The sequence below is a fragment of the Apus apus genome, chromosome 8, assembly GCF_020740795.1.
Source record: "Apus apus isolate bApuApu2 chromosome 8, bApuApu2.pri.cur, whole genome shotgun sequence".
Taxonomy (NCBI): domain Eukaryota; kingdom Metazoa; phylum Chordata; class Aves; order Apodiformes; family Apodidae; genus Apus; species Apus apus.
This window is the reverse complement of record NC_067289.1, coordinates 6,645,278-6,673,190: the sequence shown is the minus strand read 5'-3', so window position 1 is coordinate 6,673,190 and position 27,913 is coordinate 6,645,278. Positions and strand designations below refer to the sequence as shown.

General features: G+C 36.1%; 1 protein-coding gene across 4 annotated transcripts in view; it reads right to left on the bottom strand.

The window, feature by feature from the left end:
- The window catches only part of CLSTN2 (calsyntenin 2), a 531,406-nt gene that overhangs the window by 187,349 nt on the left and 316,144 nt on the right, over positions 1–27,913 (bottom strand). For all 4 annotated transcript variants that reach the window (XM_051627052.1, XM_051627055.1, XM_051627053.1 and 1 more), the window contains one exon: positions 17,200–17,322. In XM_051627052.1, the coding sequence (XP_051483012.1) occupies positions 17,200–17,322 (123 nt within the window). The remainder of the gene's footprint in view (positions 1–17,199; positions 17,323–27,913) is intronic.

Below are 27,913 nucleotides of genomic sequence, written 5' to 3'. Positions count from 1 at the left end.
ACATTATTTAAAGACACCAGCATGTCCTCTGAACTCAGCTCAGCTGAGCTGATTATTTGGGCAGCTTTAGTGTTTGATACCACAGCAGAGCAGGTGACAACAGGGGCTCTGCGGCACCAGTGAGGTGGCAGAGTGTGTAATACAGTAAAAGACTAACACAAATGATAGTCAGTTTTCTCAAAATATTGTCAAGTCCACTATAATTCTGCACACACACCCCAGCTCATTGTCTCCTGATTAAAGAGCAATAAAATGTCAAAAAGCTGAAATTGTCTCCAATGGGAGCAGAATGAGGACAAGAGAGCACTTCACACAAACTTCTTGGCTGTACTTAGTAAGCAATTTTCTGCCCAAAATACCTCGATGACATGAGTGCAGGGTATCATTCCTGAGCCAACCTCCTACTTCCTTATTTTACCAGTTTATAGTAAATTATTCCTGTTCAACAAAGCTTGAGGTTATGTTACTGCTCCTGCAGTATTATTGTGGAGAAAAGGTTTCCATATTTTCTTTGAATACATAATTATCCTTTTATTTTTTATATGAAATTACTTTGTAATAAGATTTGTGATGTACAAAAAAACTTACATAGAACTTTCCTTCTAACTTCTACACTCCTCACACAAAACGTTCTGGTCTCCACTAGTCCAGCAGAAGAGCCTTTCAGATTAATCAACTGAATGTTTTTAATGCAAATAGCTACTGACTTGAAGCAGGGAAAAAATATGTATTTGTCTTAACATTTGTGTCTATCCCTGCTTAATTAAGCATTTACAAGGCATTTCTAAATCCCTGTTTGACTTTTATAATTTTTTTATTAAAACTTAATTAAATATTCCACGCATGTTAACTATGTAAGATACAGACAGAACAACAAGAAAAAAACTTTACAACAGCTACATATGACCAAATATCATTACTCAGAATAACCTGATCTGTTGCCAAGAAAGTCTGGCAGATGCAAATCTGTGTTTCTAATGGCATAGGATCAATGCTGTGTTTTGCTTGCTCAGAGCAGCAACAATGATACACTTGACTAACTAGAGAAGTAGCTTTTCTGCCCACTGCAGGGCAAATGGGGATATTTGCCCATTACAATGAGCCAATTAACAGTACAAAATAAACTGTAAAGAAAAACCTGCATCTAGTTTCCCTGAAGACCAAACAAAAAACACACAAAAGAGAGCTGAGGATTATGATCAGCAAGGAACTAGTCTTACAATACAAGTAAGCACATTATTGCAAAAAGAATTTAAAAGCTACACATTCAAGCAAGGAACAAAGAAAATCACAAGAACAGATGATGGCTTGGAAGTATGGCAATAATCTATCCATTACAAGAGAATTGCCACATCAATGTCAATTGTGAACAATGAACAATTTCTCTCCTGTAGCTTAAAGTATTCTGAAAGCAGCTTAATTTCAAATACATTAATTTTTTAATTTTACAACTAATTCAAGTAGTTTTGACCCCAATCTTACTGCTTCATGCAAATTATCTTACTAATTTCATGTAGTTAGATAGCAGTAGCTAGATCATTAAAACATGTCATCTGCACTCAAATTCCCAACGCTTCCATGACCAAAGCATTTTTTCTCAATCCAGTCCACCTGCTTCTGAAAACAGTCATGAGGATTCAGAACATTCAATTTAGGTAGCTCATCACTGAAGCTGTCCAGAGCCTGCCTTCTCCACCCAGTTCATGGAGTGGTTTCCAAAGCCCCATTGTCCAAAGACCAACTAAATTTTAGCCCATAAACTGTTCTCTCTACATTGCCCTTCAGCCTGAGAAACAAGAGAGATCCTGACATCAGAGAACATTTAAAATAAAGACTTGATATGTTTAATACAGACATGTCAGGCTTCACTTACAGATGTTACAGCTATTTCCAAATAACTGAACAAAATTCCTATGTGCTAGTCTAGTGTCACTGGCAAATAAGACAATCAGTGAAGATACCAAGAGATCCTCCTGATATCTGGAATTAGATTAGATATTTATAATTGTGCCATTCTTTTGGTTTGGGATTGTTGTTGGTTCGGTTTTTTGTTTGTTTAAATTAAAACTATTTGGTACGAAATTAATATTCACAGACTGCATACAGTTTTATTTCCTTTGGGAACTTTGACACAATCCAATCAGGAAGGTACCTTTAGTGTCATGGTGTAATTTTACTCATACCATTTGAGATGGCATTTTTAACTAGCAACCCTGATCAATGGGCATTTAGATGACATTTGAGTCTCACTGCAATACAAGTATGACACCTTTCAAAAGAAAGGGTTATCCTATTTGACATGGCACCAAGAACAAAGTAGTATATCATCTTTATTCAGAAAAGGACATCATTAGATGTATAAATATGAGCATTTATTTTCATGTATTTTATGTAATAATTACTGTTGTACAATTATTGTCTATGTCTCCATTAGTTCAATAGCATTATTACTGAAGTTCACTCATCCCTCTCCCTAAATGTGTCAGATTAAACATATAATAAGAATGAGAAATAATGACAGCTTGGTATAAGAATATCACTCATAATGAGCCAATAGGATCTATCCAGATCTGTGCAACTTCTCAGTTTTAAACATCTGTGTTTTCGTAAACACAGTGATACAAAAACTACCTCAAAACATCAGGACTGGTTATTTAATGAAAAAGGCTTAAGGTAGGAAGGTCAAAGAAAAAAATAAGGAAGTCGTCAGCAACCTTTAAAGATATTGAACTTTAAATCCCTGACCATAAGTACCTGTGAAATGTTTAGAACACAGTAAATAATATGTTCAGTGAAAAATGCAATTTTAGATTAGCTAACACTGTTCACGCATTTTCTTTCAAACCTGGTAGGTAGTTTTGGACTAGAAGATTCTGTACATTTGGTTTGTTTATGGCTTAAACTTGAAATGAGAGTAAATAAAAATGTATACATGATGATTAGTAAGGAGGAAATTTCAGCATAACACAGTAAGTGTAATAAGATCAAAAAATTCTTCAACCCACTAACTCAAAATATAAGACTCACTTCCCTAAAGAAAAGAGTAGGCATGAAAGCTAGTCTTAACAACTCTGGGAACTAAACTCTTCCGACTGAAGTTAAAAGCTTCATTTTTATTTCTTCTGTTTTTCATTGCAAAAGATAAAAAATAACAAATCAAGTTATAGCCCCAGCAGTAAGATTATCCAGGGTTTGGGGTTTTTTGTTTGTTATGAGAGTGTTTTGGGGATTTAGGTTTGTTGGTTTGGGGGGGGGGGGAGGTTGTTTGTTTGATTTAACTTCTGCTCTTTTATCACTTAAGCTTCTATAATGTCTGAAGATCAAAGCAATACAAAAAAGACAGAAGGGATGGTAGGTTCAGTAAATAGTCCATTTTCTCTGGTAATAAAGTCTTTCTTTTACAAAGCTGTTTAAACTTAAAAGTAAATTAATACATTGCAATAATCTGAAACAAAGACAGATATCCAACAGTGTGGCAATTTTGAATCCCTACCAGTCTCTTTGACAACCTCTCCTCCAAAAATTTGTTCACAACAACAGTTACCCAGAAAATTAAGTCCCAGTGAGAGATAAGGTCTCAAAATTAATCAAGGGCAGACAATAAAGCTTCTTCTTAATGTGGTATTCAACTATTTAAAGACTGCATTTTAAATACTGTAGCACATCTAATGGTATTAATTGCATATATCATAAACTGTCATATTTAAAAATACTAATAGAGGTTTGGTATTAGTGCCTATTTGTTTTTTATACACTCTCTAAAAAATAACTGAGAAAATGACAAATAAAAAGGTATTTACTTGATATATGTGGTCAAGGTTCACAAGGGACATGTGGCCTTTCATGACTATTATGTGATTATAGTCAACACAAAAGTGCTATACAAGATAACACAATCTGGATATGATCACTGCCAAGGTGTTCACTCAATACAATCTGAACATTTTGCCACAAGAGTGAACTGTTAGAGCCAGTCAGCTGCCAACTATCTTCTACACACTTTCTTCTGATTTATATGAGCACAAGACTCATAAAGAGAATTTATAGCTCAGCAGTCAAAGTTAAACAATTGGTGTTAGGAATTTTTACTTATAAGTTATACTTTCCAGACCTCCATTTTCATGTGTATTCTATATAGTCACAGTAGCTAAAAGTGACATAGTATTCTACACAGAAAGCTAAGCCTCCTATTTAGAAAAAAATTATTTTGAAATAAAAGTATAATTCCAATACAAAGAGCAAGGCTTCCACTAAATAGTAAAGCCTATTTGCCTATTTGACTCAGCTTAGAGAAAATAGCCAGATAAAGAAGAACATTGCTAGCTGACTTCAGCCAGGGTACTGCTAAGGAAATCCCCTTTTCCTTTCCCTTTTTGAGTGGTCTTTTCATTGCCAACACAGGCAACCTCTTCAAATCCATAGGAAGCCATCTATCTTTCTGATACAACAAGTTCATGTGTCTTCCCACCCACTGCCTCTTTAGCAATTCAATTTCTGAAAGAAACATCCAAAAATCATAAAATCACAGTATCATAGGACAATGCAGGCTGAGGGGGATCACAGAAGTTCTCTGAGCCAAGAGCCTGCTCAAAGCAGGGGCAGCTATGAACTCAGGTTACTTAGGGCTCTATTCACTTGAGTCTCATAGACCTCTAAGGACTGAAGTGGCATAGTCTCTCTAAGCATTCTAGTCCAATCTTTGACTGTCCTGGTGTAAAAGTTCTGCCTTATGTGCAGTTTGAACCCCTCTTCTTCCAGTTCCTATGTGTTATCTCTCCCACCACGAACTGTGTAGCCCCATCTTCTCAATCTCAACCTCACAGGTTCTGGGTGGCTACTGCTGTGTTCCCCTCAAGTTTTCTATTCCACAGGCTGAACAAGTCCAGTTCCATCAGTTTCTTCTCATGGGCAAGTGTTACAGCTCCCTGACCAGTCTCACTATAATGACTTTTATATAAAAGCAGGTCCATTTGTTTCTGTGAATTAATATTAGGTTCTATTTTCAAAACATATCATAGAATGGTTTGGGTTGGAAGGGACCTCCAAGATCATCTAGTTCCAACCTCCCTACCTTGGGCAGAGACACCTCCCACTAGACTAGTTTGCTCAGAGTCTCATCTACCCATCACTTCCAGGGATGGGGTTTCCACAACTTCTCTGGACAACCTGTTAGTGTCTTACCATCCTCACACTAAATTTTGTAACTTGTGGCTAAATTGTGATTATTATGGCCACAAGTTGACTTGTATTTTGTCTCTGTTCCTTGAATTCTATGTTGTACTAAATATGCGCAGTGCAGCTGCAGAATTGATTTCATTCAGGAAAGATGGAATAAACAGAACAACCTACAAAGAAACCAAGTCTCCAAAGACAAAAATAGTAAAAGAGGAAAGCAAGTATCACCTCAAGAGTCTAGTTATCTACTATAATTTACCAGTAAAGGCTGATTAACTGAATGAGATGGGCATATTTTTTGTGTAGACAAATACCTAATTGAGAGAAGAATTTATTTTTTTTAAACCAGCCTGAAGTGTCTTTTATACAGACAACAAACACAGGATGCAACACCTCAAAAAGTAAGAGGCTAACCATTTAGCAAAAAAAAGGTATCTTATGCCTCCTTTCTGCCAAGCTCCTTCTCATGCACAGTGATTAACAGTAAAGGTGTCTGTGTAACAGCTGAAATAAGGGTGCTGACAACTGAATGTATCAGATGTACTTGACTATGTCTGGTATTTCCACATGCTTTAGCTACATCAAAGCTATCCAGCCTCTCTGGATTAGCAGATATCTGAAAGCCTAGGCAATTAATTTCTTTAAGTCCCTTGAAGCCTGCAATAACAAAATTCCAGAAGAATGAAAACCCAGCAAAACCTGAATGTTATATTAGCCCTGTTGTTCTTAATACATCTCCTTAGAAAACCCAGCAAATCTTACAGTATTTCTCTTAACTCCTCCTCGCTATCTCACTGCATCTCAGTGGGATCAGCACCATTCACAACATCCCAGTGACATTTCTCTATGTGTGTAACATAAGAAAACAATTGGTCTTTACATCATGTATTGGGTTTTCATCATAATAACTGGACATTTTATCTCTTGATATCAAAACTATGAAGGCCCAGAACAAACACAGATCTATTTAATGACAAAAACATCTACCTTATTTCACTTGTTTAGCAAAAAACAGGACACATTTAATTTCTTCTTCACAAAAAGAACCTCAAGACTAAACACTCAAGAAATTATTTTTTAATTTTGAAAAGTAACAACCTTAAACATGTCTATACAATGGATCCTGCATCAACAGTCTTCAGGCTTTCTGTAAGAACGTATTTTTCCCTCTCTTTTCCCCATTGCACTATTTGCCAATAGTTTTCTCTTTGTGGCTCTAACTGCAATGTCTCAGTAATGGCAGCTGCCTTGCTGGTTGGGAGCTGATAGTGCCAGTGATGGCCATGTAGAGAGAGAGTTGTGTGACCATATTGCTGTATACCCAGAAGAAGTGTTAGCTCAGGTTCAACATGCAGACAAATCCAATTGTACAGGTTGCATCTACTGCAAGCTCACTAAATACATATTTCATAAAGTATTGTGGAACAGAAAATAATGACAACTGAGAAGAACAAATCCTTCTGGGGTGTGGTGTTGCACAAGGAGACTGTCCAGCGTTGCTGAGTCATTGAGATAAAAGCACTTAGAAGATTCTTTTTATAGTCTAAACACACAGAAAAAAAGGACAGTGGAGGAAAGCCTAGGCCAAGAGAACAACTTGGTTTGATCCCTTTCACACAGCCAGAAGCAGGAGAATTGAGTAGAAAATTGATGCCCTAAACTACCTGTCCAGAGTTTGATTTCTTTATATTCTCCTCCCCCCTCTTGCTTCATTAAAGTAGTTTCATGTGCATTTTTTTAGGCTGCCCTAGCAACAAAAAGAGCAACAGCACTTACAGGCTATTGAGAGAATTTATTCTGGTCCAGAAAAATATTTTTTCGGTTGTGAGTGGAAAGTAGCAGGTTTAAAAGAAAGTGAGGCTTCTCAACAACTCTCTCTGTAAGATAATTGCTGAACAGCAAGCAAAAGGAACTCTAAAGCTGTTCTTTTAAAAAAGTTTTTAATATTTAGAAAGCATTTCAAGCAAACAAGGTGTCCCTCTGCTGCCTTACACTAAGATAAGTTCCATTCTGAGAACTACATTTTAACATTACATTTTCCCAACTAATTTAGCCTATTGATTTTATTTTTAAAGCAAACTGGAATCCTGTAGTGCCAATTTTATTGCAGTAAACTTTGAAGTGGTGAAAATTCCCAGGTCCACTTGTTATGTTACTAACACTTCATGGTATTATGAATTACTTAAGTCTGCATATATAACACTTCATGCCTCTACAAATTTTATTTTTTTTTTAAATTCATGATCCTTCACCTAAGAATATGACAACACAGGAACACACAAGAAGAAGGAAATACAGAATCATAGAACTATTCAGGTTGGAAAAGACCCTTAGGATCACTGAATCTAACCAACCTCCCTATTCTACAAAGTTCTCCCCTAAACCCTAAACCATATCTACCATATGTGAAGAAGAGAGATGTAATTGAGTTAATGGAAAGACCATGCAAGTAATGAAAGTGTGAAGATAGATATTAAGGGGGAAGTCACACACTTTGACTCAGAATAGTTGTTTATATATTCTTTCACTTGAGTCCTCACACTACTTCTTTCAGCCCTCCCTCTGAAAGTCACTTATGCTACTGCAGCACTGGACATAAAGATGGCCAGAGATTTTGAATGCCCAGGTTGATATACCCATGAAAGCAAAAATGGACAGGTCAAGTTTACTGCTTCTTGAATACCAAATGATGAACACAAACTGCAACAAGGAAAAAAGGTGTGAGGGATATCATTCTGTTTGTTTCAATCTCTTCACTGTCCAGCTTCATGTCTTTGAATTATGCTTGCCGTCACCATTTTTCAAAACAATTTATAACAATTAATATTAAAAAAAGCTTATTTGTACCTGAAAGTTAAGAATTTAAGGGATTATGATAGTCACTGCAAGGACGACAAAGAGATCTAACTACAGCAGGGTTTTGTTACATTTTTTACCTGTTTACACATATTTGGCAAGCACTAATTTTAAGATATGACTGTTCAAACCCAAGGCAGCCCTCAGTGCATCACTTCCACCATAGTAGCAGGATTATTTATCATGCTTTTCATCCCAAAAAAGACGATTCAGTGGCAAATATTTATTTATCTGAATTACACGTGCTGCTAATCAGTATGAGACTGCTATTACCAAACAGTAAGTCTAATAATCTACCTTTAATCACTGAGTTTAGTTCTATGGATTCAAGACTTACCATCTCTTAGAAATGTCTCTAAAAAGGTGTTTATTAGCAATGCTTTATATAGCCTGCATTATTGTCACCATTGTTTGAGATACAGCCCAAAGATTTTTATCAATTAAGAATTGCTGATGAATTAAAAACATCTATTGTCACTTCCATTTCACTTTCTAGTAGTGCCACAATTTTTATTTTATTCTATTTTATAACTAGAAAAGTAATAGTTAGAAGACACTTTGAAATTCCATAACTGAAGCATTAGCAAAAGCTTTTAGAAAAAATTGATCGCTCCTTAATGGATAACTAGTTTTACAAGTGAAAGTAAAATTCGTAGTTCACCCTCAGTGACCACTAAAGAAAAAAAAACATGCATAAAAACTCATTAGAAAGTCATACAAAAAGTAAAATATTTTGAGGTAAAAAACACAGCATCCTTTGCATTAACAGTATAATTTCAAAAAATAAAATGGGAAAGCACAGACACTTTTTTAGTATTATTTTCCTATAAAATTTGCCTGGTATCACAGAATGTTAGGGGTTGGAAGGGACCTCAAAAGAACATCTAGTCCTACACCTCCTGCCAGAGCAAGATCACCTAGAGCAGGTCACACAAGAATGCATCCAGTTGAGTTTTGAATTTCTCCAGAGAAGGAGACTCCACAACCTCTCTGAGCAGCCTGTTCCAGTGTCACCTCACAGTGAAAAAGTTTTTCCTTATGTTTACATAGAATCTTCTGTGCTCCAGCTTGCACCTGCTCCCGCTTGTCCTATCATTGGACATCACTGAGAAGAGCCTGGCTCCATCCTCCTGACATTCGTCCTTTACTTATTTATAAAAATTGATGAGGTCGCCCCTCAATCTCCTCCAAGCTAAAGAGACCCAGCTCCCTCAGCCTTTCCTCATAAGGGAGAAGTTCCACTCCCTTAATCATCTTTGTGGCTCTGCACTGGACTCTTTCAAGCAGTTCCCTGTCCTTCTGGAACTGAGGGGCCCAGAACTGGACACAATATTCTAGATGTGGCCTCACCAGGGCAGAGTAGAGGGGGAGGAGAACCTCTCTTGACGTACTAACCACACCCTTTCTAATACACCCCATTGGCCATTGGCCTTCTTGGCTACAAGGGCACATTGCTGGCTCATGGTCATCCTCCTGTCCACCAGGACCCTCAGGTCCCTTTCCCCTGTGTTGCTTTCCAACAGGTCAGTCCCAAGCCTATAATGTTACATGGGGTTGTTCTTCCCCAGATGCAAGACTCTACACTTGCCCTTGTTATATTTCATTAAATTTCTCCCTGCCCAACTCTCCAACCTGTCTAGGTTATATATACTGGGGTTTTCTCTTTTAGAAAGTCTTGTTTTACTGGATTATTTATCCCCAGCACTAGTTCTGATGATTGTCAAAATTCGTATTTTTAAATTAAATTTTTAATTAAATTTTGTGATCTAGAAGCTTTGCAATTCCAGTCCTTTCCAGTTACATTTCTCAAGTATTCTGAACAGCCCAGTTGTTTAACAGCTGACACTTTTCCTGATAACTTCAGTTATAACCTTTTTCAATTAAAGAGTTTTTTTTAATTAAGGAGTCATTTAGTATGACACTTCAGTACTATAAAATGCCAGATTCTGTTCTGGTCCTCATGTGTAAGTTTGCACATCCACCCTAACTTTCCAAGGATCAAGTCTAATTTATAAAGGAAACTATTAAAAAACAGCTTCAATTTATTTCACATCTGTATTTTCCACAACAAGCCTAAAAGCACAAATAAAAATCATTAAATGACAATCACTTGGTTACTTTATTTACTTCTTTCTGGCTTTGAATAATTGAACATATTTAGGTGTAATAAAATTTATCTAAACATTCTCATTCATTACTTTTTTGTCTGTCAAAAGCAACTTACATTCACTGTCCATGCATTAAAGTCTAATTTTCTTCCTAACCACTTACTCTGCAATGACAGACCATTCAGCAGCTCCATTAGAACAGTCTGAATTCTTGAACCTTTAGTCTTCTTTAGAGACGTTAATGTTGCCTGCTTTTATGTCACTACTGTCAAAATTACTTAGAAAGACAAAGTTAATTGGCAAAAACTTTAAGAATAAAAAAGCCCACAAACCTTCAAACCCCTCATCTCCGAACTACAGGGACTAACCAACAGAGGTCACCGTCAGAGCGATTTTTTTTTTGTGCATTCTTAATCTGAAGCCTGAGTATTTATCACTCTACTGCGTGACAAATGAGCAGCATCCCTTAGGTCAAAACCAGCACCTCTGGAATCGGCTGTGCTATTGCCAATCTCTTATTCCACCTTAGGTTATGATCACTATGAAGGGATTCTTTCCATGCCTGTAAAAGCTACAATTTTAACTAAGTTACATTACGAAATGGAAACTTCAAAAATGTAAGTTTTAAAAGACAGCAGGTGATTTGTTATAAGCAACTGTAGTAGTTCATGGTTTCATTCATACTTCAGCTTTTTTTGATCATGCATCATTTTCAGAGTGAAATATTTAATACCCATTAATTCTGGGCATCCTAAATTCAACAGCATGTTTTAAATCTGGCTGACAGTGAGTTAGAAACATAAGACAGTATATGGATTCACAACTTGCAAAAAAATTTAAATTGTTTTAATATTGTACCAAAAAGATTGTTCTGTTACTAATGCCACTGCCTATCATTAAAATAAGCAAACAAGAAGGCTAGACAGCTTCAGAGTTAGAAGCTGAGAAATGGGATTTTGTGTTCAGCCCCTGGTGTAAACCAACTGACAACTGCTGGATTTGCTGTGGTGCAGCTGAGAATAGACAGTCCTCTGAACTGCTACAACAGCAAAGATGATTTGGGAGATCTTGTGGATGCAGTCTGCAGTGTAATAACTAACCAGACATCCTTGTTGGCTGCTTTTTTTACCTTCTTATCCTTTATTGTGGTTTTAGCACAGCCAAAAATAGTCAGAGACTGGGACTCCATCTGCAAAGGAAGTCTGAATTACAACTGTTTCTGAGATAGAGAGTACCTGCCTGTGTGGAGCCAGGAAGACACACACCTGAGCTTTTTTTCAAAAAGGCTATCTATAAATCTATTAGGCACATAAAAGCAGCTTGAAACTTAATGGGCCCAACTCCCTCTGGGGCCAAAATGACCCAGGTTTTACCTTGGTGCCACACATTGCATTCAAATGCACATGTATCGGCCTTAAAATGGTGGCACGGGGAAGAGTCAGGCTTTTCACTTTCAAGGTGAAAAGGACATTAATCATCTCATTGTTCTGAAAGTTACCACCTATTTCTCTCCTTCATGTCTGTATCAGTAACACAATGAACAGCTGAAGCCCACCCCCATCCCAGTGCTGTTTGAGATGCTCACAATGCTTTCAGGGAGCAACATAAAAGGTTGTTGCTGCAAAAATAGAATGGGAATAATCTGCTCTGCCTAGCCCTGGTGGATAGGACAAAAACTAAAGGGCTAAAATTGCATTAGAGAAAGTTCAGGTTATGCACCATGAAAAACAGTCAGTATGGTGAAGGCTAGAATAGATTGCCCAGGGAAACTGTTGCATCTTTGTCACTGTAGATCTTTAAGATTAGGACAAAAAGCTATTTATCAAGAATGACACAGGTATAATGTGCCTTGGGCAGGAAGATGGACTAGAGACATCCTGAAGTTCCTTTCAAAACTTTTTTTGCACAACATTGCTGATAAAACGGAGTAGCTGTTATGAAAATGCAGACAGGTGTCCTTTCCAAACAGCCTTCCAAAATTCTACAGCATTTTGTGAGGGTTTTTTGCTATCACGCAAATGGAACTTTGTCAAATTGATTCAGTTAATCTCACCTTGTTTCTAGCCAAACCACTCGTAGTCCTGAAAGTCAAATTCTTGAAGTGATTTCCAGCCTCATAACCAGGGTGAGATAGCTGACTGTTGTACGGCTGACCCTACAGGTTTGCGCAAGTCTGATTAAAGTTACAATCCTTCTTACAGGTGGATTTTATTATTATTTTTTAAAGATAAATTCTTCCAAAAATTTTCCTAAATTAGATAAGCTTGTATGTCACCTACAAAATATTATTTGAAGAGAAGGACAACCTGTTTCCACAGTTTCTTCACGTTTTTGGGATGTAAGTTTCTTTTTTCTTTCAGCGATACCATGGAAAATGCTCCAGGCTGCTGTGGTGAGCCTAGGTATTCCAAATATCTTTTGTATCTCAACACCAGTGTGTGTGAAATCCCTCTCAGGTCAGGACTTGAAAACCTGAAGTTTGGAAAACTACTCGCATTAGTTCTGGCTCTTGCCATTCACAATGGTAATTGCAAATCTTTCTTCAAAACTATGGGTCTGAAAAATTACTTACATGGAAAAAAAAAAAGTATGTTCATACCATGATAATTTTAAGAACCATAATTTTACAAATAAGCCAATTATTGCACAATTCATAGTAGATTTATAAGATAAAAAGAGACACCAAAGTCCTTTCATTGCAACCTTGTGAAAGTCTTCATGCTCCAGTTATGAAATAGGCCGATCACATTTGACAGCCAGCATTTTCACAGGCACATTTAGTCCTGTTAGTCCTCCCTGGAAACACTGACCGGTTAAGAGGGTAACTGCACAGAAGATTTTTCTCCTCTCATCACCCTTGATTTTACACATTAGACAGAGGTGAGAAAAAAAAGTGCTGGTTATAGTGATTTTCTCCTATGACCATTCCATGAATAGTGTCTTGACATAATGTGCACTGCTACAAGGGGTTGACAAGACAGTTAATAAAAGTCTTATCTTAGTAGCCATGGAGAGGAAAAAAGGCACAGATATTAGGAATAATATTAACATTTCCAGAAGAGAAAAGAGAAATACTGTTGATAATTTAGAATAGGTCTATGCCACTACTAACATTTAAACTGCAAAAAAAGCGAACTTGAGAATGGGTATAAAAAACAAACCAAAGCACTGTGGACAAATAAGAATCATCAATGAATATTAAATGTGTCTTAATAGCTTAGTTCTGTTTTTTGCTAAGTGACAAAGTAGTTATTAGGTGAAAGATTGTTTGCTTTGGAGAAAAATATGAAATGTATAAACTACTTGCGCACCAGGGCAATCAACAGAAGCAAGATGATCTGTACATTGTTCAAAGCATCCCTGAAAATACCCAGCTAAGAGCTGGGAAACCTGCATGCTTCCAGGCTCCTCTTGCTGAACTCAGAGCTGTTACAGTGAGTGGGCACAAACAGCCCCTTCTGGTTCCTTTAATCCAGGGCTGTACAGCAGACCTGTGCTTTCCTGCAGGAAACAACAGTTCACTCTCGTTATCTGCTGTTATCTGCTATTAGTAGTGCACACCTTGTCATCATTATAATCACAGGGACCACCATGCTTGCCTATCTAGAGGTATCACAGACCTCAACTCCTTGTTTTATTAAGGATAATGTAAACAACTTGGAGAGAAAAACTCAGTGAAGTTTATAGACTTCAATGCATGTCCCCAGCACATTAATTTTGACATGAAACTTTTGGGCTTAACACTAGTGCACCACCACTCTCCTTGCCTTTGCCACAAATCTAAGGACTACCTTCCCTTACTTCCACAAGTAAAGCATGATTCCAAAAGGACTACACTCAACCAAGCAAATTCTAGCAATAAAGAGGGAATAAATAGGTATAATTTACTAAATAAATGCATGAAATAAATACGCATTTCACCTACTGTGATCTGTCACCCCTTGCAATGATAAACTCAGTACCTTTTCTTCAGACTGTCACTAATGGAAGATGAGCACTTAAAAAAAAGGAAAAAATTAAGAAAAGTAGTAAGATTACACTGTCCTCAAAACATCTAGCTATGTAGCTATACAGGCAGTCCCTAGTAACATCAATAAGGTGCTTACTTGAAGATTTTTTATTTCTGTTGTTAGTTCAGTTTGGTTTGTATGGGACTAATGCCCATATGAAAACTGAAAGTATCTATACCAGCTGGGTTGAGGGGTGTTTTTGTTTGGGGTTCTGTTCTTGTTTTGATTTCTTGGAGGAGTTTCTTACATTGTTTGTTTTCTGGGTATTTTTTAAGTCAAATACACACTGCTATTATAGAAAAAAATGTCTGCTTTTATGAGCTAACACAAATACTGATGGAACAGCCAATCTACTGGTAAACTATTTCAGTGACTGTAGCTCCAGAGGAAGAAAGCATGTACTTTCAGTCTTAATAAGCTTGTTCAAGCAGATTTAAGTAGATATCTAAGCACAGGTCAGAAACTGCCCTGATATATTCTTGAATCTGGGCTAATTTAAAAAAAACAGCAGAGAAAAATATTTCAAAACACTATACATTTATAATTCTTTTTTTTTTTTTTTCCTACAGCAGTTTGACTAAATACTGAAAATATTAATAGAGTGATGGGAAAGGAACTGTTGGAGCTCTGATTCTCTGAAAATTGAAGACTCATTATACTGTAGAATGTTTCCCAGACTTATACAAAATGTAGTAATTGAAGAAATTCCACATTAGAGCCCTATTAAATGTATAGCTGCTGAATATTGTTAATGTTGTAGCTGTATCTGTTTTCAGCTTTCTCCTACTAAATGTACAAATTTAATTTTCCTTAAAGACCTATAATAAAATTAATGATATTACAAAGGCAAATAAAATTACATTATATTAAAGCAGAAATTAAAAACAGAAATAAGAAGTTACTCCAACAATTCAAAAAGGCATGTTTTAAAAAGAAGTACATCGTTTTTTTAAAAACAGGTAGGGAACCCAGACCATTCAAGGGAATTAAGGCTTTGATGAGCATTCTAAAACTACATCCAGATTGTAGATCAAGAGCCCAAATGTACAACTTTCCCTGGAGATGAACTATTCATATCAGAGAATGTACACCAAGTATTTTCCCTCCCAGACTCCATAATACTTCTTAAAATACAAAGAATTCAAATTCACATATGAAGAATCTAAATTACAACTACTGTCTAATGTAACCTTTATAACTTAAGCCAGTTTGTGCAAGTTCAGTATTTCAAAGGATGATTTTCTAGAAGAAGAACAAATCACCAAATAATGAAAAATATATCAACTGTCCCAGTTTAAAAACTGTAAATCCCCAGTGAGCAAAGAGTATGTCAATGTATCAGAGGGAACAGCAAGTGTGATTAAAATTCCTCTAAGGATCCCAAGGGAATGCAAGTAAAAGAAGTAAATATGAGATGGAACATTCATAGTAACAGAAAAATCCCCCCAAAATAAAAAGCATCTTTTCACTCAGAATCCATTGTCATTCCTTAATAACTGTACCTGAAGATTCAATATATAGGTTTAGTTTAGCAAGAAGTTTACATCAATGGTTTCCACAACTATTTGTAAGAATGAATTGCACATGTATGTGAAGTTACCATTATAAGAAAAAGTATACTCAAATACATTACTGATAACTGTTTACCATTCGAAGTCTCATTCCACACCTCTTGTTTTAATATATAGTTGCTTGTTGATGAATGCATTAAAAATTTTATTTGGAAACAAGCACTTTTTCCTCTGCTTCAAAAACTAGTATCTGACAGCTTATCCTGAGCACCTTTGTATGAAATCCTGCTCTGATTATAATGAGTACCTCCCAGTTAGAGGCTCTCTACTTATCTCTGAATGGACATTAATTATGCCTCCATTGGCAAGTGTTTCAGTGCTACAGAAACTGATCAACAGACAAAAGTGTTTCATGCTGAGGTTGCTCTATCCATACTTAAATGCTATTTGAGGCTTTAACCTCTGGCTAAATTATAGCTAACTCCCTTCCACTGAACACCCCCACTGTATATATATTGTTAAGGAATAAAAGTGTTCCATGCAATGAAGAACCATAGGGTACCAGAAGTGAAAACCAATCTTGATAATAAAACTGGGTTCAATATATACACTTGTAAATCCCAGTTTTGCAGGGTATGAGTTTATGCCAGTATATGCTTTGGGGAAAATGGTTAATAGCAATTTTTACTAGATGCTGTGAAATGCTGTTTGGGCCAAGTACTTTGACTTACTACTTACTGAAATCAACTGTATTCCATGTGAATAAGGATACTCATCTTTATTAGTTTCTTTCCTTATAAAAGATGAACGTTCTAAAGCAATTTAACGTGTGTAACAACTGCATCTAGGATGTTCATAACAGCTATCAAGCCTTAAAAATCTCCCTTTTCTTAAAAAAATATTTTTAACGAAGAAGGGAATTAAAGAGAAAATTTACTTGACATGCAAAGGTAGTGTTTTATGCTTAGGGAATAAATGTCAGGAAAATTAGAATAATACAAGTAAAAACTACTATATCACATACTTATATCACAGCAAACTGATAAAAAAATCTTCAAAACCCTCACTACATTTTCTGTCCAAGTCTTGGCAGTTACAAAGTACATAACATAACATTCAAGAAACTTTCAATGTTTGTTTGGGCCAGGGAGTGAAATAGAAGAGAGAAAGTAGGGGCTGTTATTACAGAACAAAATGAACTATGTATTACTACTTTAGGCAATTGTAATGATTAAATTCTCTAAAAGCAAATTCAAATTTAATTATATCATTCTAGTGCTTTCATTAAAAAATATGTTGATAGTGGAAGCCTGCTGCATTATGCTCTTTAATATCACTTCTTCAGACACATTCATTGTAAAAGACACCTCATTTCAAGGTTTATGGGCCAACACTCAAGTCTTGAGGATTCAGACACAGCCTCTAAACATATTCTTTAGATTACATTCTCTCTGCACAGCAAATTCATTCCTTATACATGCTAACAACTTCAAAAAGCAATCAATTCGCTCAAATGCTGCTGTTGATACATGTTCCTACCTGCAAATGGAACAGGTGCATCTTTGTCCAAAGCAACAAGAGGAGGATCCAAAATGACAGTGTCATTGTTTTCAGTTATGATTCCATGGTACGATGTCTCAATCCAGGGCTTGTGTTTGTTCACTAGAAAAGAAATAGCATGTCTAATTAGATCTGTGTTTTTTACATTAATTTAGCTCATATTATCTTTAAAGATAAATCATTTAATATACGCCCAATATTAAATTCACTACTCAAAGGCCACTGACAAGATCACAAAGTACTTCACAACTATTTAAATACCAAACCAAAATGATATGCATGTAATATCACAACCTATTGACGAGAAAACCAACACTTAGAGACATCCCTCCAATTAAGACACCAAAATAAAAAGCCACTTTCTAAAATGTGTTCCAAATAATCTGACTGACACTTTTGAAGGAATTGCTCACAGTTACAAAACTCTAATACAAGGGAAAGGATGTCCAGAGAAACACAACTCTTGTCAAGACCCAAAGGCAAGCAGAAGAACAGGTTACTTTTGCTTTCTTTACATTGAGGACCAAAAATAAACTTCTATGTTTTAATCACTTTGCTAAAAGCCACCGCCTCTTTTCCACTCAACCAGCTTTATGTCTCATGCTGAAATGGCTACTGTCATAGAAGCCAATTAAAAATGTTTCTATAAATACATTAGCAACAGAAGGAGAGTTAAAGAGAATGTCCATCCTTTATTGGATGTGGGGAAGCAAAACAGTGATGAAGGATGAGGATTAGGTTGAGGTACTTAACACCTTCTTTGCCTCAGTCTTTAGTAGTTGAACCAGTTGTGCTCCAGGTATCTAACCCTCTGAGCTGGAAGACAGGGACAGGGCAGAGAATGAAGCCCCCAGAATCTAAGGGGAAATAATCAGTTACCCGCTGCACACAAGTCTCTGGGGCCAGATGGGATCCACCCAAGTGTACTGAAGGAGATGGGAGAAGTGCTTACCAAGCTACTTTCCATCATCTATCAGCAGTCTTGGATAACCAGGGAGATCTCAGTTGGCTGGAGTGAATGTGACACTCATCTACAAGAAGGGCTGAAGAGTCTACAAGTACAGGTCTGTCAGCATGACCCAGTGCAGGGAAGGTTACAGAGCAGATAATTTTGAGTGCTATCTCAAAGCACATAGAGGCCAACCAAGCAATCAGGGCCAGTCAACATGGGTTTACAACAGGCAGATCCTGCTTCACTAACCTGATCTTCTCCTTCTATGACAAGATGACCCAATTAGTGGATAAGGGAAGAGACTTTGATACTATTTCCCACAGCATTCTCCTGGAGAAACTGGCTGCTGATGGCTCAGACTGGTGTAACGCTTTGCTGGGTGAAAACCCGGCTATGTGACCAGGTCCAAAGAGGTGTGGTGAATGGAGTTAAACCCAGCTGGTGAATGGTCACAAGTGGTGTTCCCCAGGACTCAGCTTTGCGGGCAGTCTTATTCAGTATCTTTATCAATGATCTAGATGACAGGATTGAATGCTCCCTCCATTTTTCTGAAAGATATGTCCCTCAAATACAGCTGTTGAATACTAGTCTATCACATCTTGAATTACATAATAATTATACAGAAGAAAACATTTTTAAAGTAGGGGATATACCAAGTGTCATCCAATCGTCTTAGTCCTGAACCCTTTCAATATGTGTCTCTCTTATGAACCATCTCCTCTTTACTGGGCAGTATGAAGATGTGTTTCCTTTTCCTTTTTATTTTCTAGGAGGCTTAGCTCTGCTATGCTTATAAATAGCATCTTACTCCTGCATCCACAATCTGAAACTTATGTCTTCGAAACTCCATAAGTAATACAGTGGTGTTAACCTAAACAAATTGCAATTCAAGGAATGTATTACCCCTGGCATGAGGGAGCACTCCACTAAGGAAAATCTGCCATGTTTTTACCAACTCCAGATGCAAGGTAAATTTTGTCCATATTAGTTGGCTGTGTGTACCAGACACTGATGAAAACATCTACTGAGGCTACAGAAATTATCTCAAAGGTCGAGGGCTGACACCAGAAGCAAAACCAAATTGAAGCAGATGGAATTATTTAAAAGAACTTAACTGTAAAAAAAACCAAACCAAACAAAAAAATAACAACAACCAAAACAAAAACAACCAAATATGTTTTCTTCAAGAGGCATCCTTACTTCACAGTGGGTTTACTCATTTTTGCAATAACTAAGCAATGGGAAGAGTAAAATGGGGATGTGTCAGGGAAAGGTGAAATGGAAAAGAGGGAACTGAAATCTCTTCATTGTGTATTGACTGTACAGGCAGAGGAGATAAGGGATAGTAAAGGGATGAAGGCCAAAAGTGTTGATATTGAAATATGAGAAGTGATGGAGGCAATTTCAGAGTTCTGTACAGGATTTGGGAGTCTAGCTTGCTGGGTAGTTGAAATATTCTGTATCTGTATCTGTTATTTGAATGTGAATTGCCTCAACATCCAGACACATAAATATGCTCCACTTGTACTCTGATATGACCCAAAGGCTTTGATTGACACTTGCTGTACAGAAGAAGAAAGGATCCCTTGACTGAAGGCAGATACAATTAAAAAAAAAAGAAACATTAAATAGGAATTTGCATGAAAAGGGAACTCCTTAAGAAAACAGTACCAAAGCCAACTTTTCCTTCCTCCTGGTTGTGCTAATTGTCTGAGCCCTCATAAAAAAACATAAAACCACCAAAAAAACCCAACAAACTCCCAAAAAGTCTTTCCTCGTACAAATGATTCTACAGACTAGTTTTGATGACACTTTTCCTTAAGAAACAGTCTTTGTATTCAGTGACTGCAATTCTACAAGCCTTATCTTTTTGCTATTACTGTCCCATGAGCAATAACAGTCAAAGGAGTGACAGCAACATAATTCCTTAAATTATGTCAGAGTGGGGAGAGAACAAAGTACATTAGGAACAAGTTCTACAATTTAGCCCTAGACTTTGGAGACTAGCACTGGAAGAAGAAAGGAAGAATAAAACAAATGCAAAATACCATAAAAGGTCAAATTATTCACAAGCTCTCCTGAGGTTCATCTCAAAAGGAAAAAAATATGATTATACAAACTATGTGTAAACTGTGGTGTAGCAATTACAATAATGTTAGACTGCTTGAAGTCAGTATTAACCAATAGATTAGCATACCTCCTATAACCCTATGGTAATCTTTGAAACAAGTAAAATTTAAAAATAATAATTTAAAAGTATTTAATCTGTCTCACTCTAGCTACTGATTCATATTTCAAGATACTTGAGAAGTACATATTTTTAAATACAAACTATATATTTTGATAGTTGTGCCTACTTTACGAGTATTTTTTTTTTTCTCCAATTGTCTGCTCTGTCCTTTTATAATATTAAACTATTGAAGTAAAAATATCACCTCCAACTCAGCCACTTACTCATTCCTTTTCGTTAGAGCAGGATGTGCAACTCAAACCTGACTTCCTGTAGCTTAAACAGTACTTCCTTATACCCTTCATTTTTCTAGCTCTAATTTCAAATAATTATTTTTCTTATCATAGAAAAATAATGTAACATGTTTGAGATACACTAACAGGTACTCAGATCCAGGGCTTGGATCCTGAGAGCCAGGCTGTATTCATGTTTAGGGGAACAAGTTGTGTTTTAGACAACATATATAGAATGTTGGTAGAAAATTACTGTAATCCCATGATCTGAGTAGGTTTTTAAAGAGCTTTACTTTATTTGACAGATATCCAAAACCATATCTGAAAAAAATCACTTTTTTCTTTTACATAATTTCTTAGAATTGAAAGATCTTAATGTAAATATATAGTTATCCTTCTTTTGATTCACATTTAGTTTAAAATGTCCCCCAAACTATGCTAAAGGTACATTATTTTCTCAGTTACATCAAAACCAGCTAAATTTGGGGTCAATTTTTCAAAGACTTTGACATGCCACACTGCATTTTTTTTAAACACCAAAAGTTTTACCCATGCTGTCTACTTAAGCTATACAAAAAACTATGTTGAAATAGAAAAAAGCCACTAAAATTCACATTATTTAAGAAATTATGTAGTTGTTACTCTATGTGGTGTGTATGAGAATCTCTTTAAGATTAACATGTACATTTTTGGAATTTTTATAAAAAACTGAAAAAAATTGCATTGTTTTGTCTTTTTTGCAAAATATCTTTTCTGAAAGCATTTATAATTTACTTTTTTCCTTGTATTTGTCTAGCTGGGCAAAAGCTGAGATCAATACAATACTTTCATTAATTCAAACAATCAGTTGAGATGTACAGATGAAATATACCTATGCTGTGGGTTGTTTTTTTAAAAATAAACTTGCCTCCCTCCCTATAATTTATTAGTCACTTATATAAAATCACAATGTAAATAATTATTAGCATCTAGGATGTGGTAATTGATCCTTTTCCTTATTACAGCTAGAGGTCTACTCATTAAAATGTATATGCCCCAATTACACTGCATTTTCATAGTCTGTCCTACCAAAGCTTATTGTTATAATTTAATTAAACAATCTTGCTAGAAAACTGCCACTCTGTGTTCCAGCTGCAAATATCCTTGGCATGTAAAACAATGAAGAAGAAAAAGGCAAAATAAAAAAATGAACTCATTCTGCAGAGTCTGCAGGAAATCTCATGTTGCACCAGTTATGTTGTCTAGGAAGTCAGTTCAATTATAAGCCCCAAAATTTAGTAAAATTAATAGAGAATGGCTGAAGATGCTCACAACCATAAAATATGTCCAACGCCAACATTCTACTTTGGTGCCTTTTCCCCATCCTCTGCAAAGTGCCGTGGGTTTTACCCCTTCCAGACAGCATGCTCAAAAACCCACCCTGCTACTTGGCACGTGATACATGGTTAGAAAAACAACCAAGCCCTCATGCCAACCCCCCTTACAAATTATGATGGCATCTGAATACACCTGCACCGGCTGCAGCAGAGACAGGACAACAACACAAACAGTGACACATCAACACAAGACAAAAAAACATCAACCACCTCTGCCCCCAAGCCCTTCGGCAATCTACTAAGGAACACTTTACTATGAGGATGGCTAAAGGTACACCAAACTTTGTCTGTCATGCCCACAACATTAAAAGACGACTGCCTGCTTTCTCAGACTGCAACACATGCACAGGGCTTTCTGACAGCAATCAAACTCTCTGTAAATTAAACCTTCCCAGTCTCATTCCTGTGAACAGTGCTGCAATTTTTCAGTGCAGAAGTATTATTACAACTGGACCTCAACATGGACAAAATATATGAGGACATTATCTTATGGGGAAGACAATCTTTAACTCAAGACACATGCAGGGTTAGAAACAGCAGGTGTACAAGGAATACAGTGAAAAAGTAATACCAAAATTCAGATGGTTTCTGACTTAAAATGCTTAGAAAATGTAAGTGATGCAAAAACAAGACCTTGAAAGAGAACTATACAAGGAAATGAAGTATTGGAAGCTGTAACTACTGACACAAGGGCAGAGTCAATATTGTCTAGCTGATTTAACTGCTGATTTCCAAACTTTAGGAAGTTAAAACTTCAGGTAGCCAGCGCTAAGAGTTAAGAATTGTTTTAGGAATGCAATTTTCCCCCCCCAAATAGAATAATGGATCTATTTTCCATTTAAATGTAATGATAATATGTTCTCTCATCTCTCTCTCTCTAGCTTAAATAAGTTGAGGATCCCAGTAAAATTGGCAGAAAATTTAGGCTTTCTTACCACTTAGTTCAGCTCTAAATACGTTCCTCTCTTTAACTTCAATGAGCTTCAGCTCAGCTTGTTGGAATCCTGTCTTTCGAAGTGTCAAAGGCCTTCCTCTAAAGAGCAGCCAAATTGAGGATCCTCAGGAAGCCTTTTAAACATATGCACGAAATCCCATTAACTTCTGTAGAATGCAAGAGACTGAAGCTCTTGCCATATGCCATCCGCACTACAAGTGACAAGTCCTTATTCTGTACAGTAAAAGAAAGACTATGCTTCTAATACCCTATTAGGAGGATAGTGTGCAACAAAACTCCTAACAATGCAGATGACACACTGACACCTGCAGTGCCCAACCATTATGGCTGAAAAAACCTCCTCCTCAGATCAGGGTGCTGTTGGTTTGGCAGTTTGCTGCTTCTTCAAGCTGGTACTTTGCTGTGTGAATGCCACAGTAAGACTTGTGGGGTCAACAAGGGCCATATTTCTAGGTCATGGTATCAAGCATCTCAGAGAAAAATGCTACAGAAAGATAAAATTGCTCCATTGTGAAAATCCAGTGGCCTTTCATCTGTATAGTTCTAACAGCCATGGACTTTGGATCAAGAAGTAGAAACTCTAAAAGGAAAGAGGGAGAGGTCAGAAGATAGAATCATAGAATGATGCTGGTTGGAAGACCTTGAAGATCATCAAGTCCAACCAAAGATGATTTTGACTCACAAGTGTGGCTTGTGTCATGTTCACTCTCACACGATCAAGCTGGAAGTTTTGAAAACTCAAATCCTTAAGAGAAAAAGGCTAGAGTCTCCAGTAACTTGTTAATGATAACTAGAGTCTCATAGACTGTGTTTTCAATAAGCAAGACCTGTTCACTGAGTTAAAACACGTGACTGTGTTGTGCACATGTAACACTGTAGCAAAGCAAATTTAATTCCTCCAAGAAACAACCAAACCTGGATTTCCAGCATTGCCTGCTCCAGAATGGACTGGGGCTAGAAACTGCAGATAGAAATGAAATCTAAAATCTCACAGAGTAGCAACTAAGAAGTTTAGAAAATAGGGAGATTTGCGGATTTAGGTCACTGAAGCAATCAGGATTATGAGTTTGGTGAAGGATTTAAGTTTTCCTCAGGAAGGTGGAGAAAACAGGGACATGGAAAAATGCAATTTGAGGGAAAGGACACTAAGCTAGAAGTGGAAACTGAAAATGGCTGGGAAGTAGAAGTAAATGTTTGCATTTTACAGGATTACATCTTTCTCAGTATTAGGAAAAAAAATATTGGTAGCTGTATGAACAGAAACAATGCTACGTTTCCTCACTTACAAAAGAAACTGAAAACTTTCCTGAAACTTTCACTTAAAGACTTTTTACAGGTTTTATCAAACACAAATTGTAAAGAATAAATTCATTATTCTGTCTCACATGTTTAGTTCTCCATGAGATGTCACTGCCTGAATTACTGAAACATGAGGGGTTTTGCTATGGGTTTAACTTCACATAGATAACTTCAAATCACAATGGTTTATGTGCTTTTACATAAAATAATAATGGGAAAATCCTGCCCCAATGAAGGCAATGTGAATTTTTACACTAAGCTCAGTTAAAGCAGAATTTATATGATTTATGATACGTGATTATGGGATGTGAACTCTTTGGAGAACATTTTAACTAAAAAATATAAGCAGTGCATCTCAGCAACGTTAAATTACTCAGCGGAGATTCTACAAAAAAATTTGCTTTGGTCTGATCACACTGCACAGCAAAAACCTATTTTGCACAAAACAAACTGCAGAAGAAAGTCCTCTGCCACTAGCACATTTTCTGCCCCCAAAAGAAGGTCTTTCAATAATGATACTTCCCATTAGTAAAATTTGTTCTTAGATTTAAAAAATGGGAACATTTGAGGTAGAGGACTCCTTTGATAGCAGTTCATTCTTATTACAAGCTTATTTGATCAAAAGCATCAAGTGTCTTCTCTAAGGGACTTAATAATATAAACCAGCAATCTACTGGCTATTTCTAAAGCAAAAACACATTCTGTATTTATTCTGACATGCTTGGAAGCTTACACAGCTATAAATATGCTTGATTCTTATGTAAATTTTTTTTTTTTGCAGTGGAGGAAGGATTTTGTTTTTTTTAACACTGACTAAATCAATATCAAACATTTAACGGGAACCTACTAAATGCTTTGGTCAACCCAAACCTTCACTGTTCAGAAAAAAGTAGTCTAGCTACAAATTTCATAAGACTACTTACAATATTGATATATAAAAGTTCTAGTAGCATTTTTACTTTTGACCTTTATTTCTGAAAAATGCATTTTAAATTTACATATGCATACAAGAATAAACCTTTACATTGTAGCTGTCACCTTTTAGGTAAGGGACAACATGGTTGTGTTCTCATGTTGTTTAACTGCCTCTAAGCCTACAACTTTTTATGAAAACAAAAGAGATTTCCTCTCCTTGATTAATATCAAATCCTTATTAATTAATCTATTGCTATTTGTCATAACAGATAGACTACAGAGAATGCAAACCTGAATTCTGAACCACCAAAGCCTATATGCCTCACTCTTCAGACCAGGAAGTTGCCTGTGTACTATATATAAAGGAAAAAAATTGGAATTACATGAGTCTGTCCCACAACAAGCCATGGGAACTCCAATAGCACAAATCTGATTCAGTTCTCACACATCAGTCTAAACAGTTACAAATCTTGGGAAAAGTACCTAATAGAATAAAAGTGTTTTATTCATGTCGCAAGGACAGAAAAAGGTCCTAAACAGATGAGGTTGTGTCCTCCTATGTATTGAGTTGTACATGAAAAAACATTTATCTTTATTACTAATGCTGATCTTTAATTCAACAGTAATTTCTTATAAGTAGCCCCATTCTCACTTAAAAACACATTAAAATTGTGATTTACAATAATTAACGCCTATATCATTTCATTTAACTTTCTTTAATATTTAATAACTCTAAGTTCGTTGTACGAAGCTGCCTCATTCTTAAATGTTTTTTCTTCTTCTTTCGTTTGGACTGAAAGCTGTTCAGAACAGATTTTTCTTTTATGAGAGTTGACAGAATGCATTTTAAGTAAACCTGAATCCAGTCTTTACTCCTTAAATAAACAATAGTATCCTCAGAATAGTTTTGTCAGATGATGCTATCTGCACAGGGATGCCAGCACAGTTGTTTCATGGACTGGTTATCAATACCTAACAGATAATCCAGATATCTAGAGCAAGGCTGAGCAGCATACAGATCATAGAATCATGGAATGTATTAAGTTGGAAGGGACCTATAAAGGTCATCTAGTTCATCAGTAAACATTTTTAACCAGACATTGTGCTGTTACAGGAAGCAAAAAAGAATTTAGTAATTATGCAGAAAAGCAAGAGTAAATTCCCTCATAGCACCATGTATAAACCTCACTGAGGAGTTACAGATCTTCAGGGTGCCCTGTTTAACTAAAGAATTTGCATGTATAATGCCTCATTGGTTGCCTGAAATATTAAAACCAGGAAATTCCAATTGCTGGTGTTTCTTCCTCTAAATGGTGTTAATTATGACATCTCTAAAATGAACACTATTACTACAACTAGACATTTTAACATTTGCTGAGCCGATTTTCAAATATACTAGTTTTTCAGCACCTTATAATTCAGGATATCAACATTTTTTTCTTTGTAAACAGCAACTTAAGTTTATGTTTTAAAATGGAAATTAAATGAATTTAGGTTTTATGCAGTCATGTCTCATGAACATCAGCAATGCTCTGAAGATAAGAATAGTATTTTGAAAAATTCAAAGTTGAAATCACTATTAGATTGTGAAGCTGAAAAAAAAATATTAAAAAATCTATGTAATTTTGTGCCATGCTATTTTGGTAGCACAGACACTCACTGTGATCCCATGCTTCTATACTTAAGTCTACGTGTTTGCAAATCTTGGAAAATGAGCTAAATCCTAATGCCATGGACTTTAAACAAGTAGTTTATTTCTTTCAAATATAAATACTGATGTTCATCTTTCCATTGTTTGCTCAAAATGACAGATTTCCATACAGCAGGGGCTGAAGGATATTCCAGTGGGGAGAATATTATTACATAAAGGACAGCTAGTGTTTCAAACTACCTGTCCCTTACTTAATCCAGTGAAATGGGATCCAGAGAAACGGGGCCTCAGGCTGTCTTGGAAGACACTAGTGATCTTTTTCTTTATTATAACCACCATTCTTACCAAATTAGCCACATTTTTTTTTTTTAATACTGATTGCATTATCAAAAAGAGATGCTTTATTCCCTAATGAAAACCAAGAAACTCAGATACTTCAAGGGAAGAGGGGAAAAATAGGCAGAGCGCAAGAAACTGACACTAATAAATTCTAGACACATTTATGTGAGCAATACTTGTGAAGCTGAAAGCTTAAGAGAAAGACGTTACCATGCACAGAAATATGGAGCTGAGAACATAAAGAAAACTTACAGTATGTATTTTCTAGATGGTGTACCATTTTAGGATTATAGTCAAACCACAAATGGACAACACATGTCAGAGTCACTTTTACACTGAAACATGCACACATTTGTTATATACAATTCACAGAGTTTCTTTTTAGGACATTCTGTATAATATTCATGTAATAAAATCTACAAATCAAGAATTAGGTGTAAAAATAATTATCAATAGTGTAGGCAGAAGTGCACTACAGAATCAAAGAATAAACTCCATTTGCAAGTATTTCCACATTTTGTGTTCAGATGTCAACTGAAATGTGCCTCAAAATAAATATATTAACTGACTATCCATTTTCACCCCAAACCTCCCTTCAGAATATGCCTTGAAATATTGACATTTATTACATGATTGCATACACTAATAAAGATAGCATGAATGCACAATGCAGATGGTAATTGATGGTGTTTGTCTCAGTCACAAGAGAGAGCAGCAATATAGTAAATAATGCACAGGGAGGA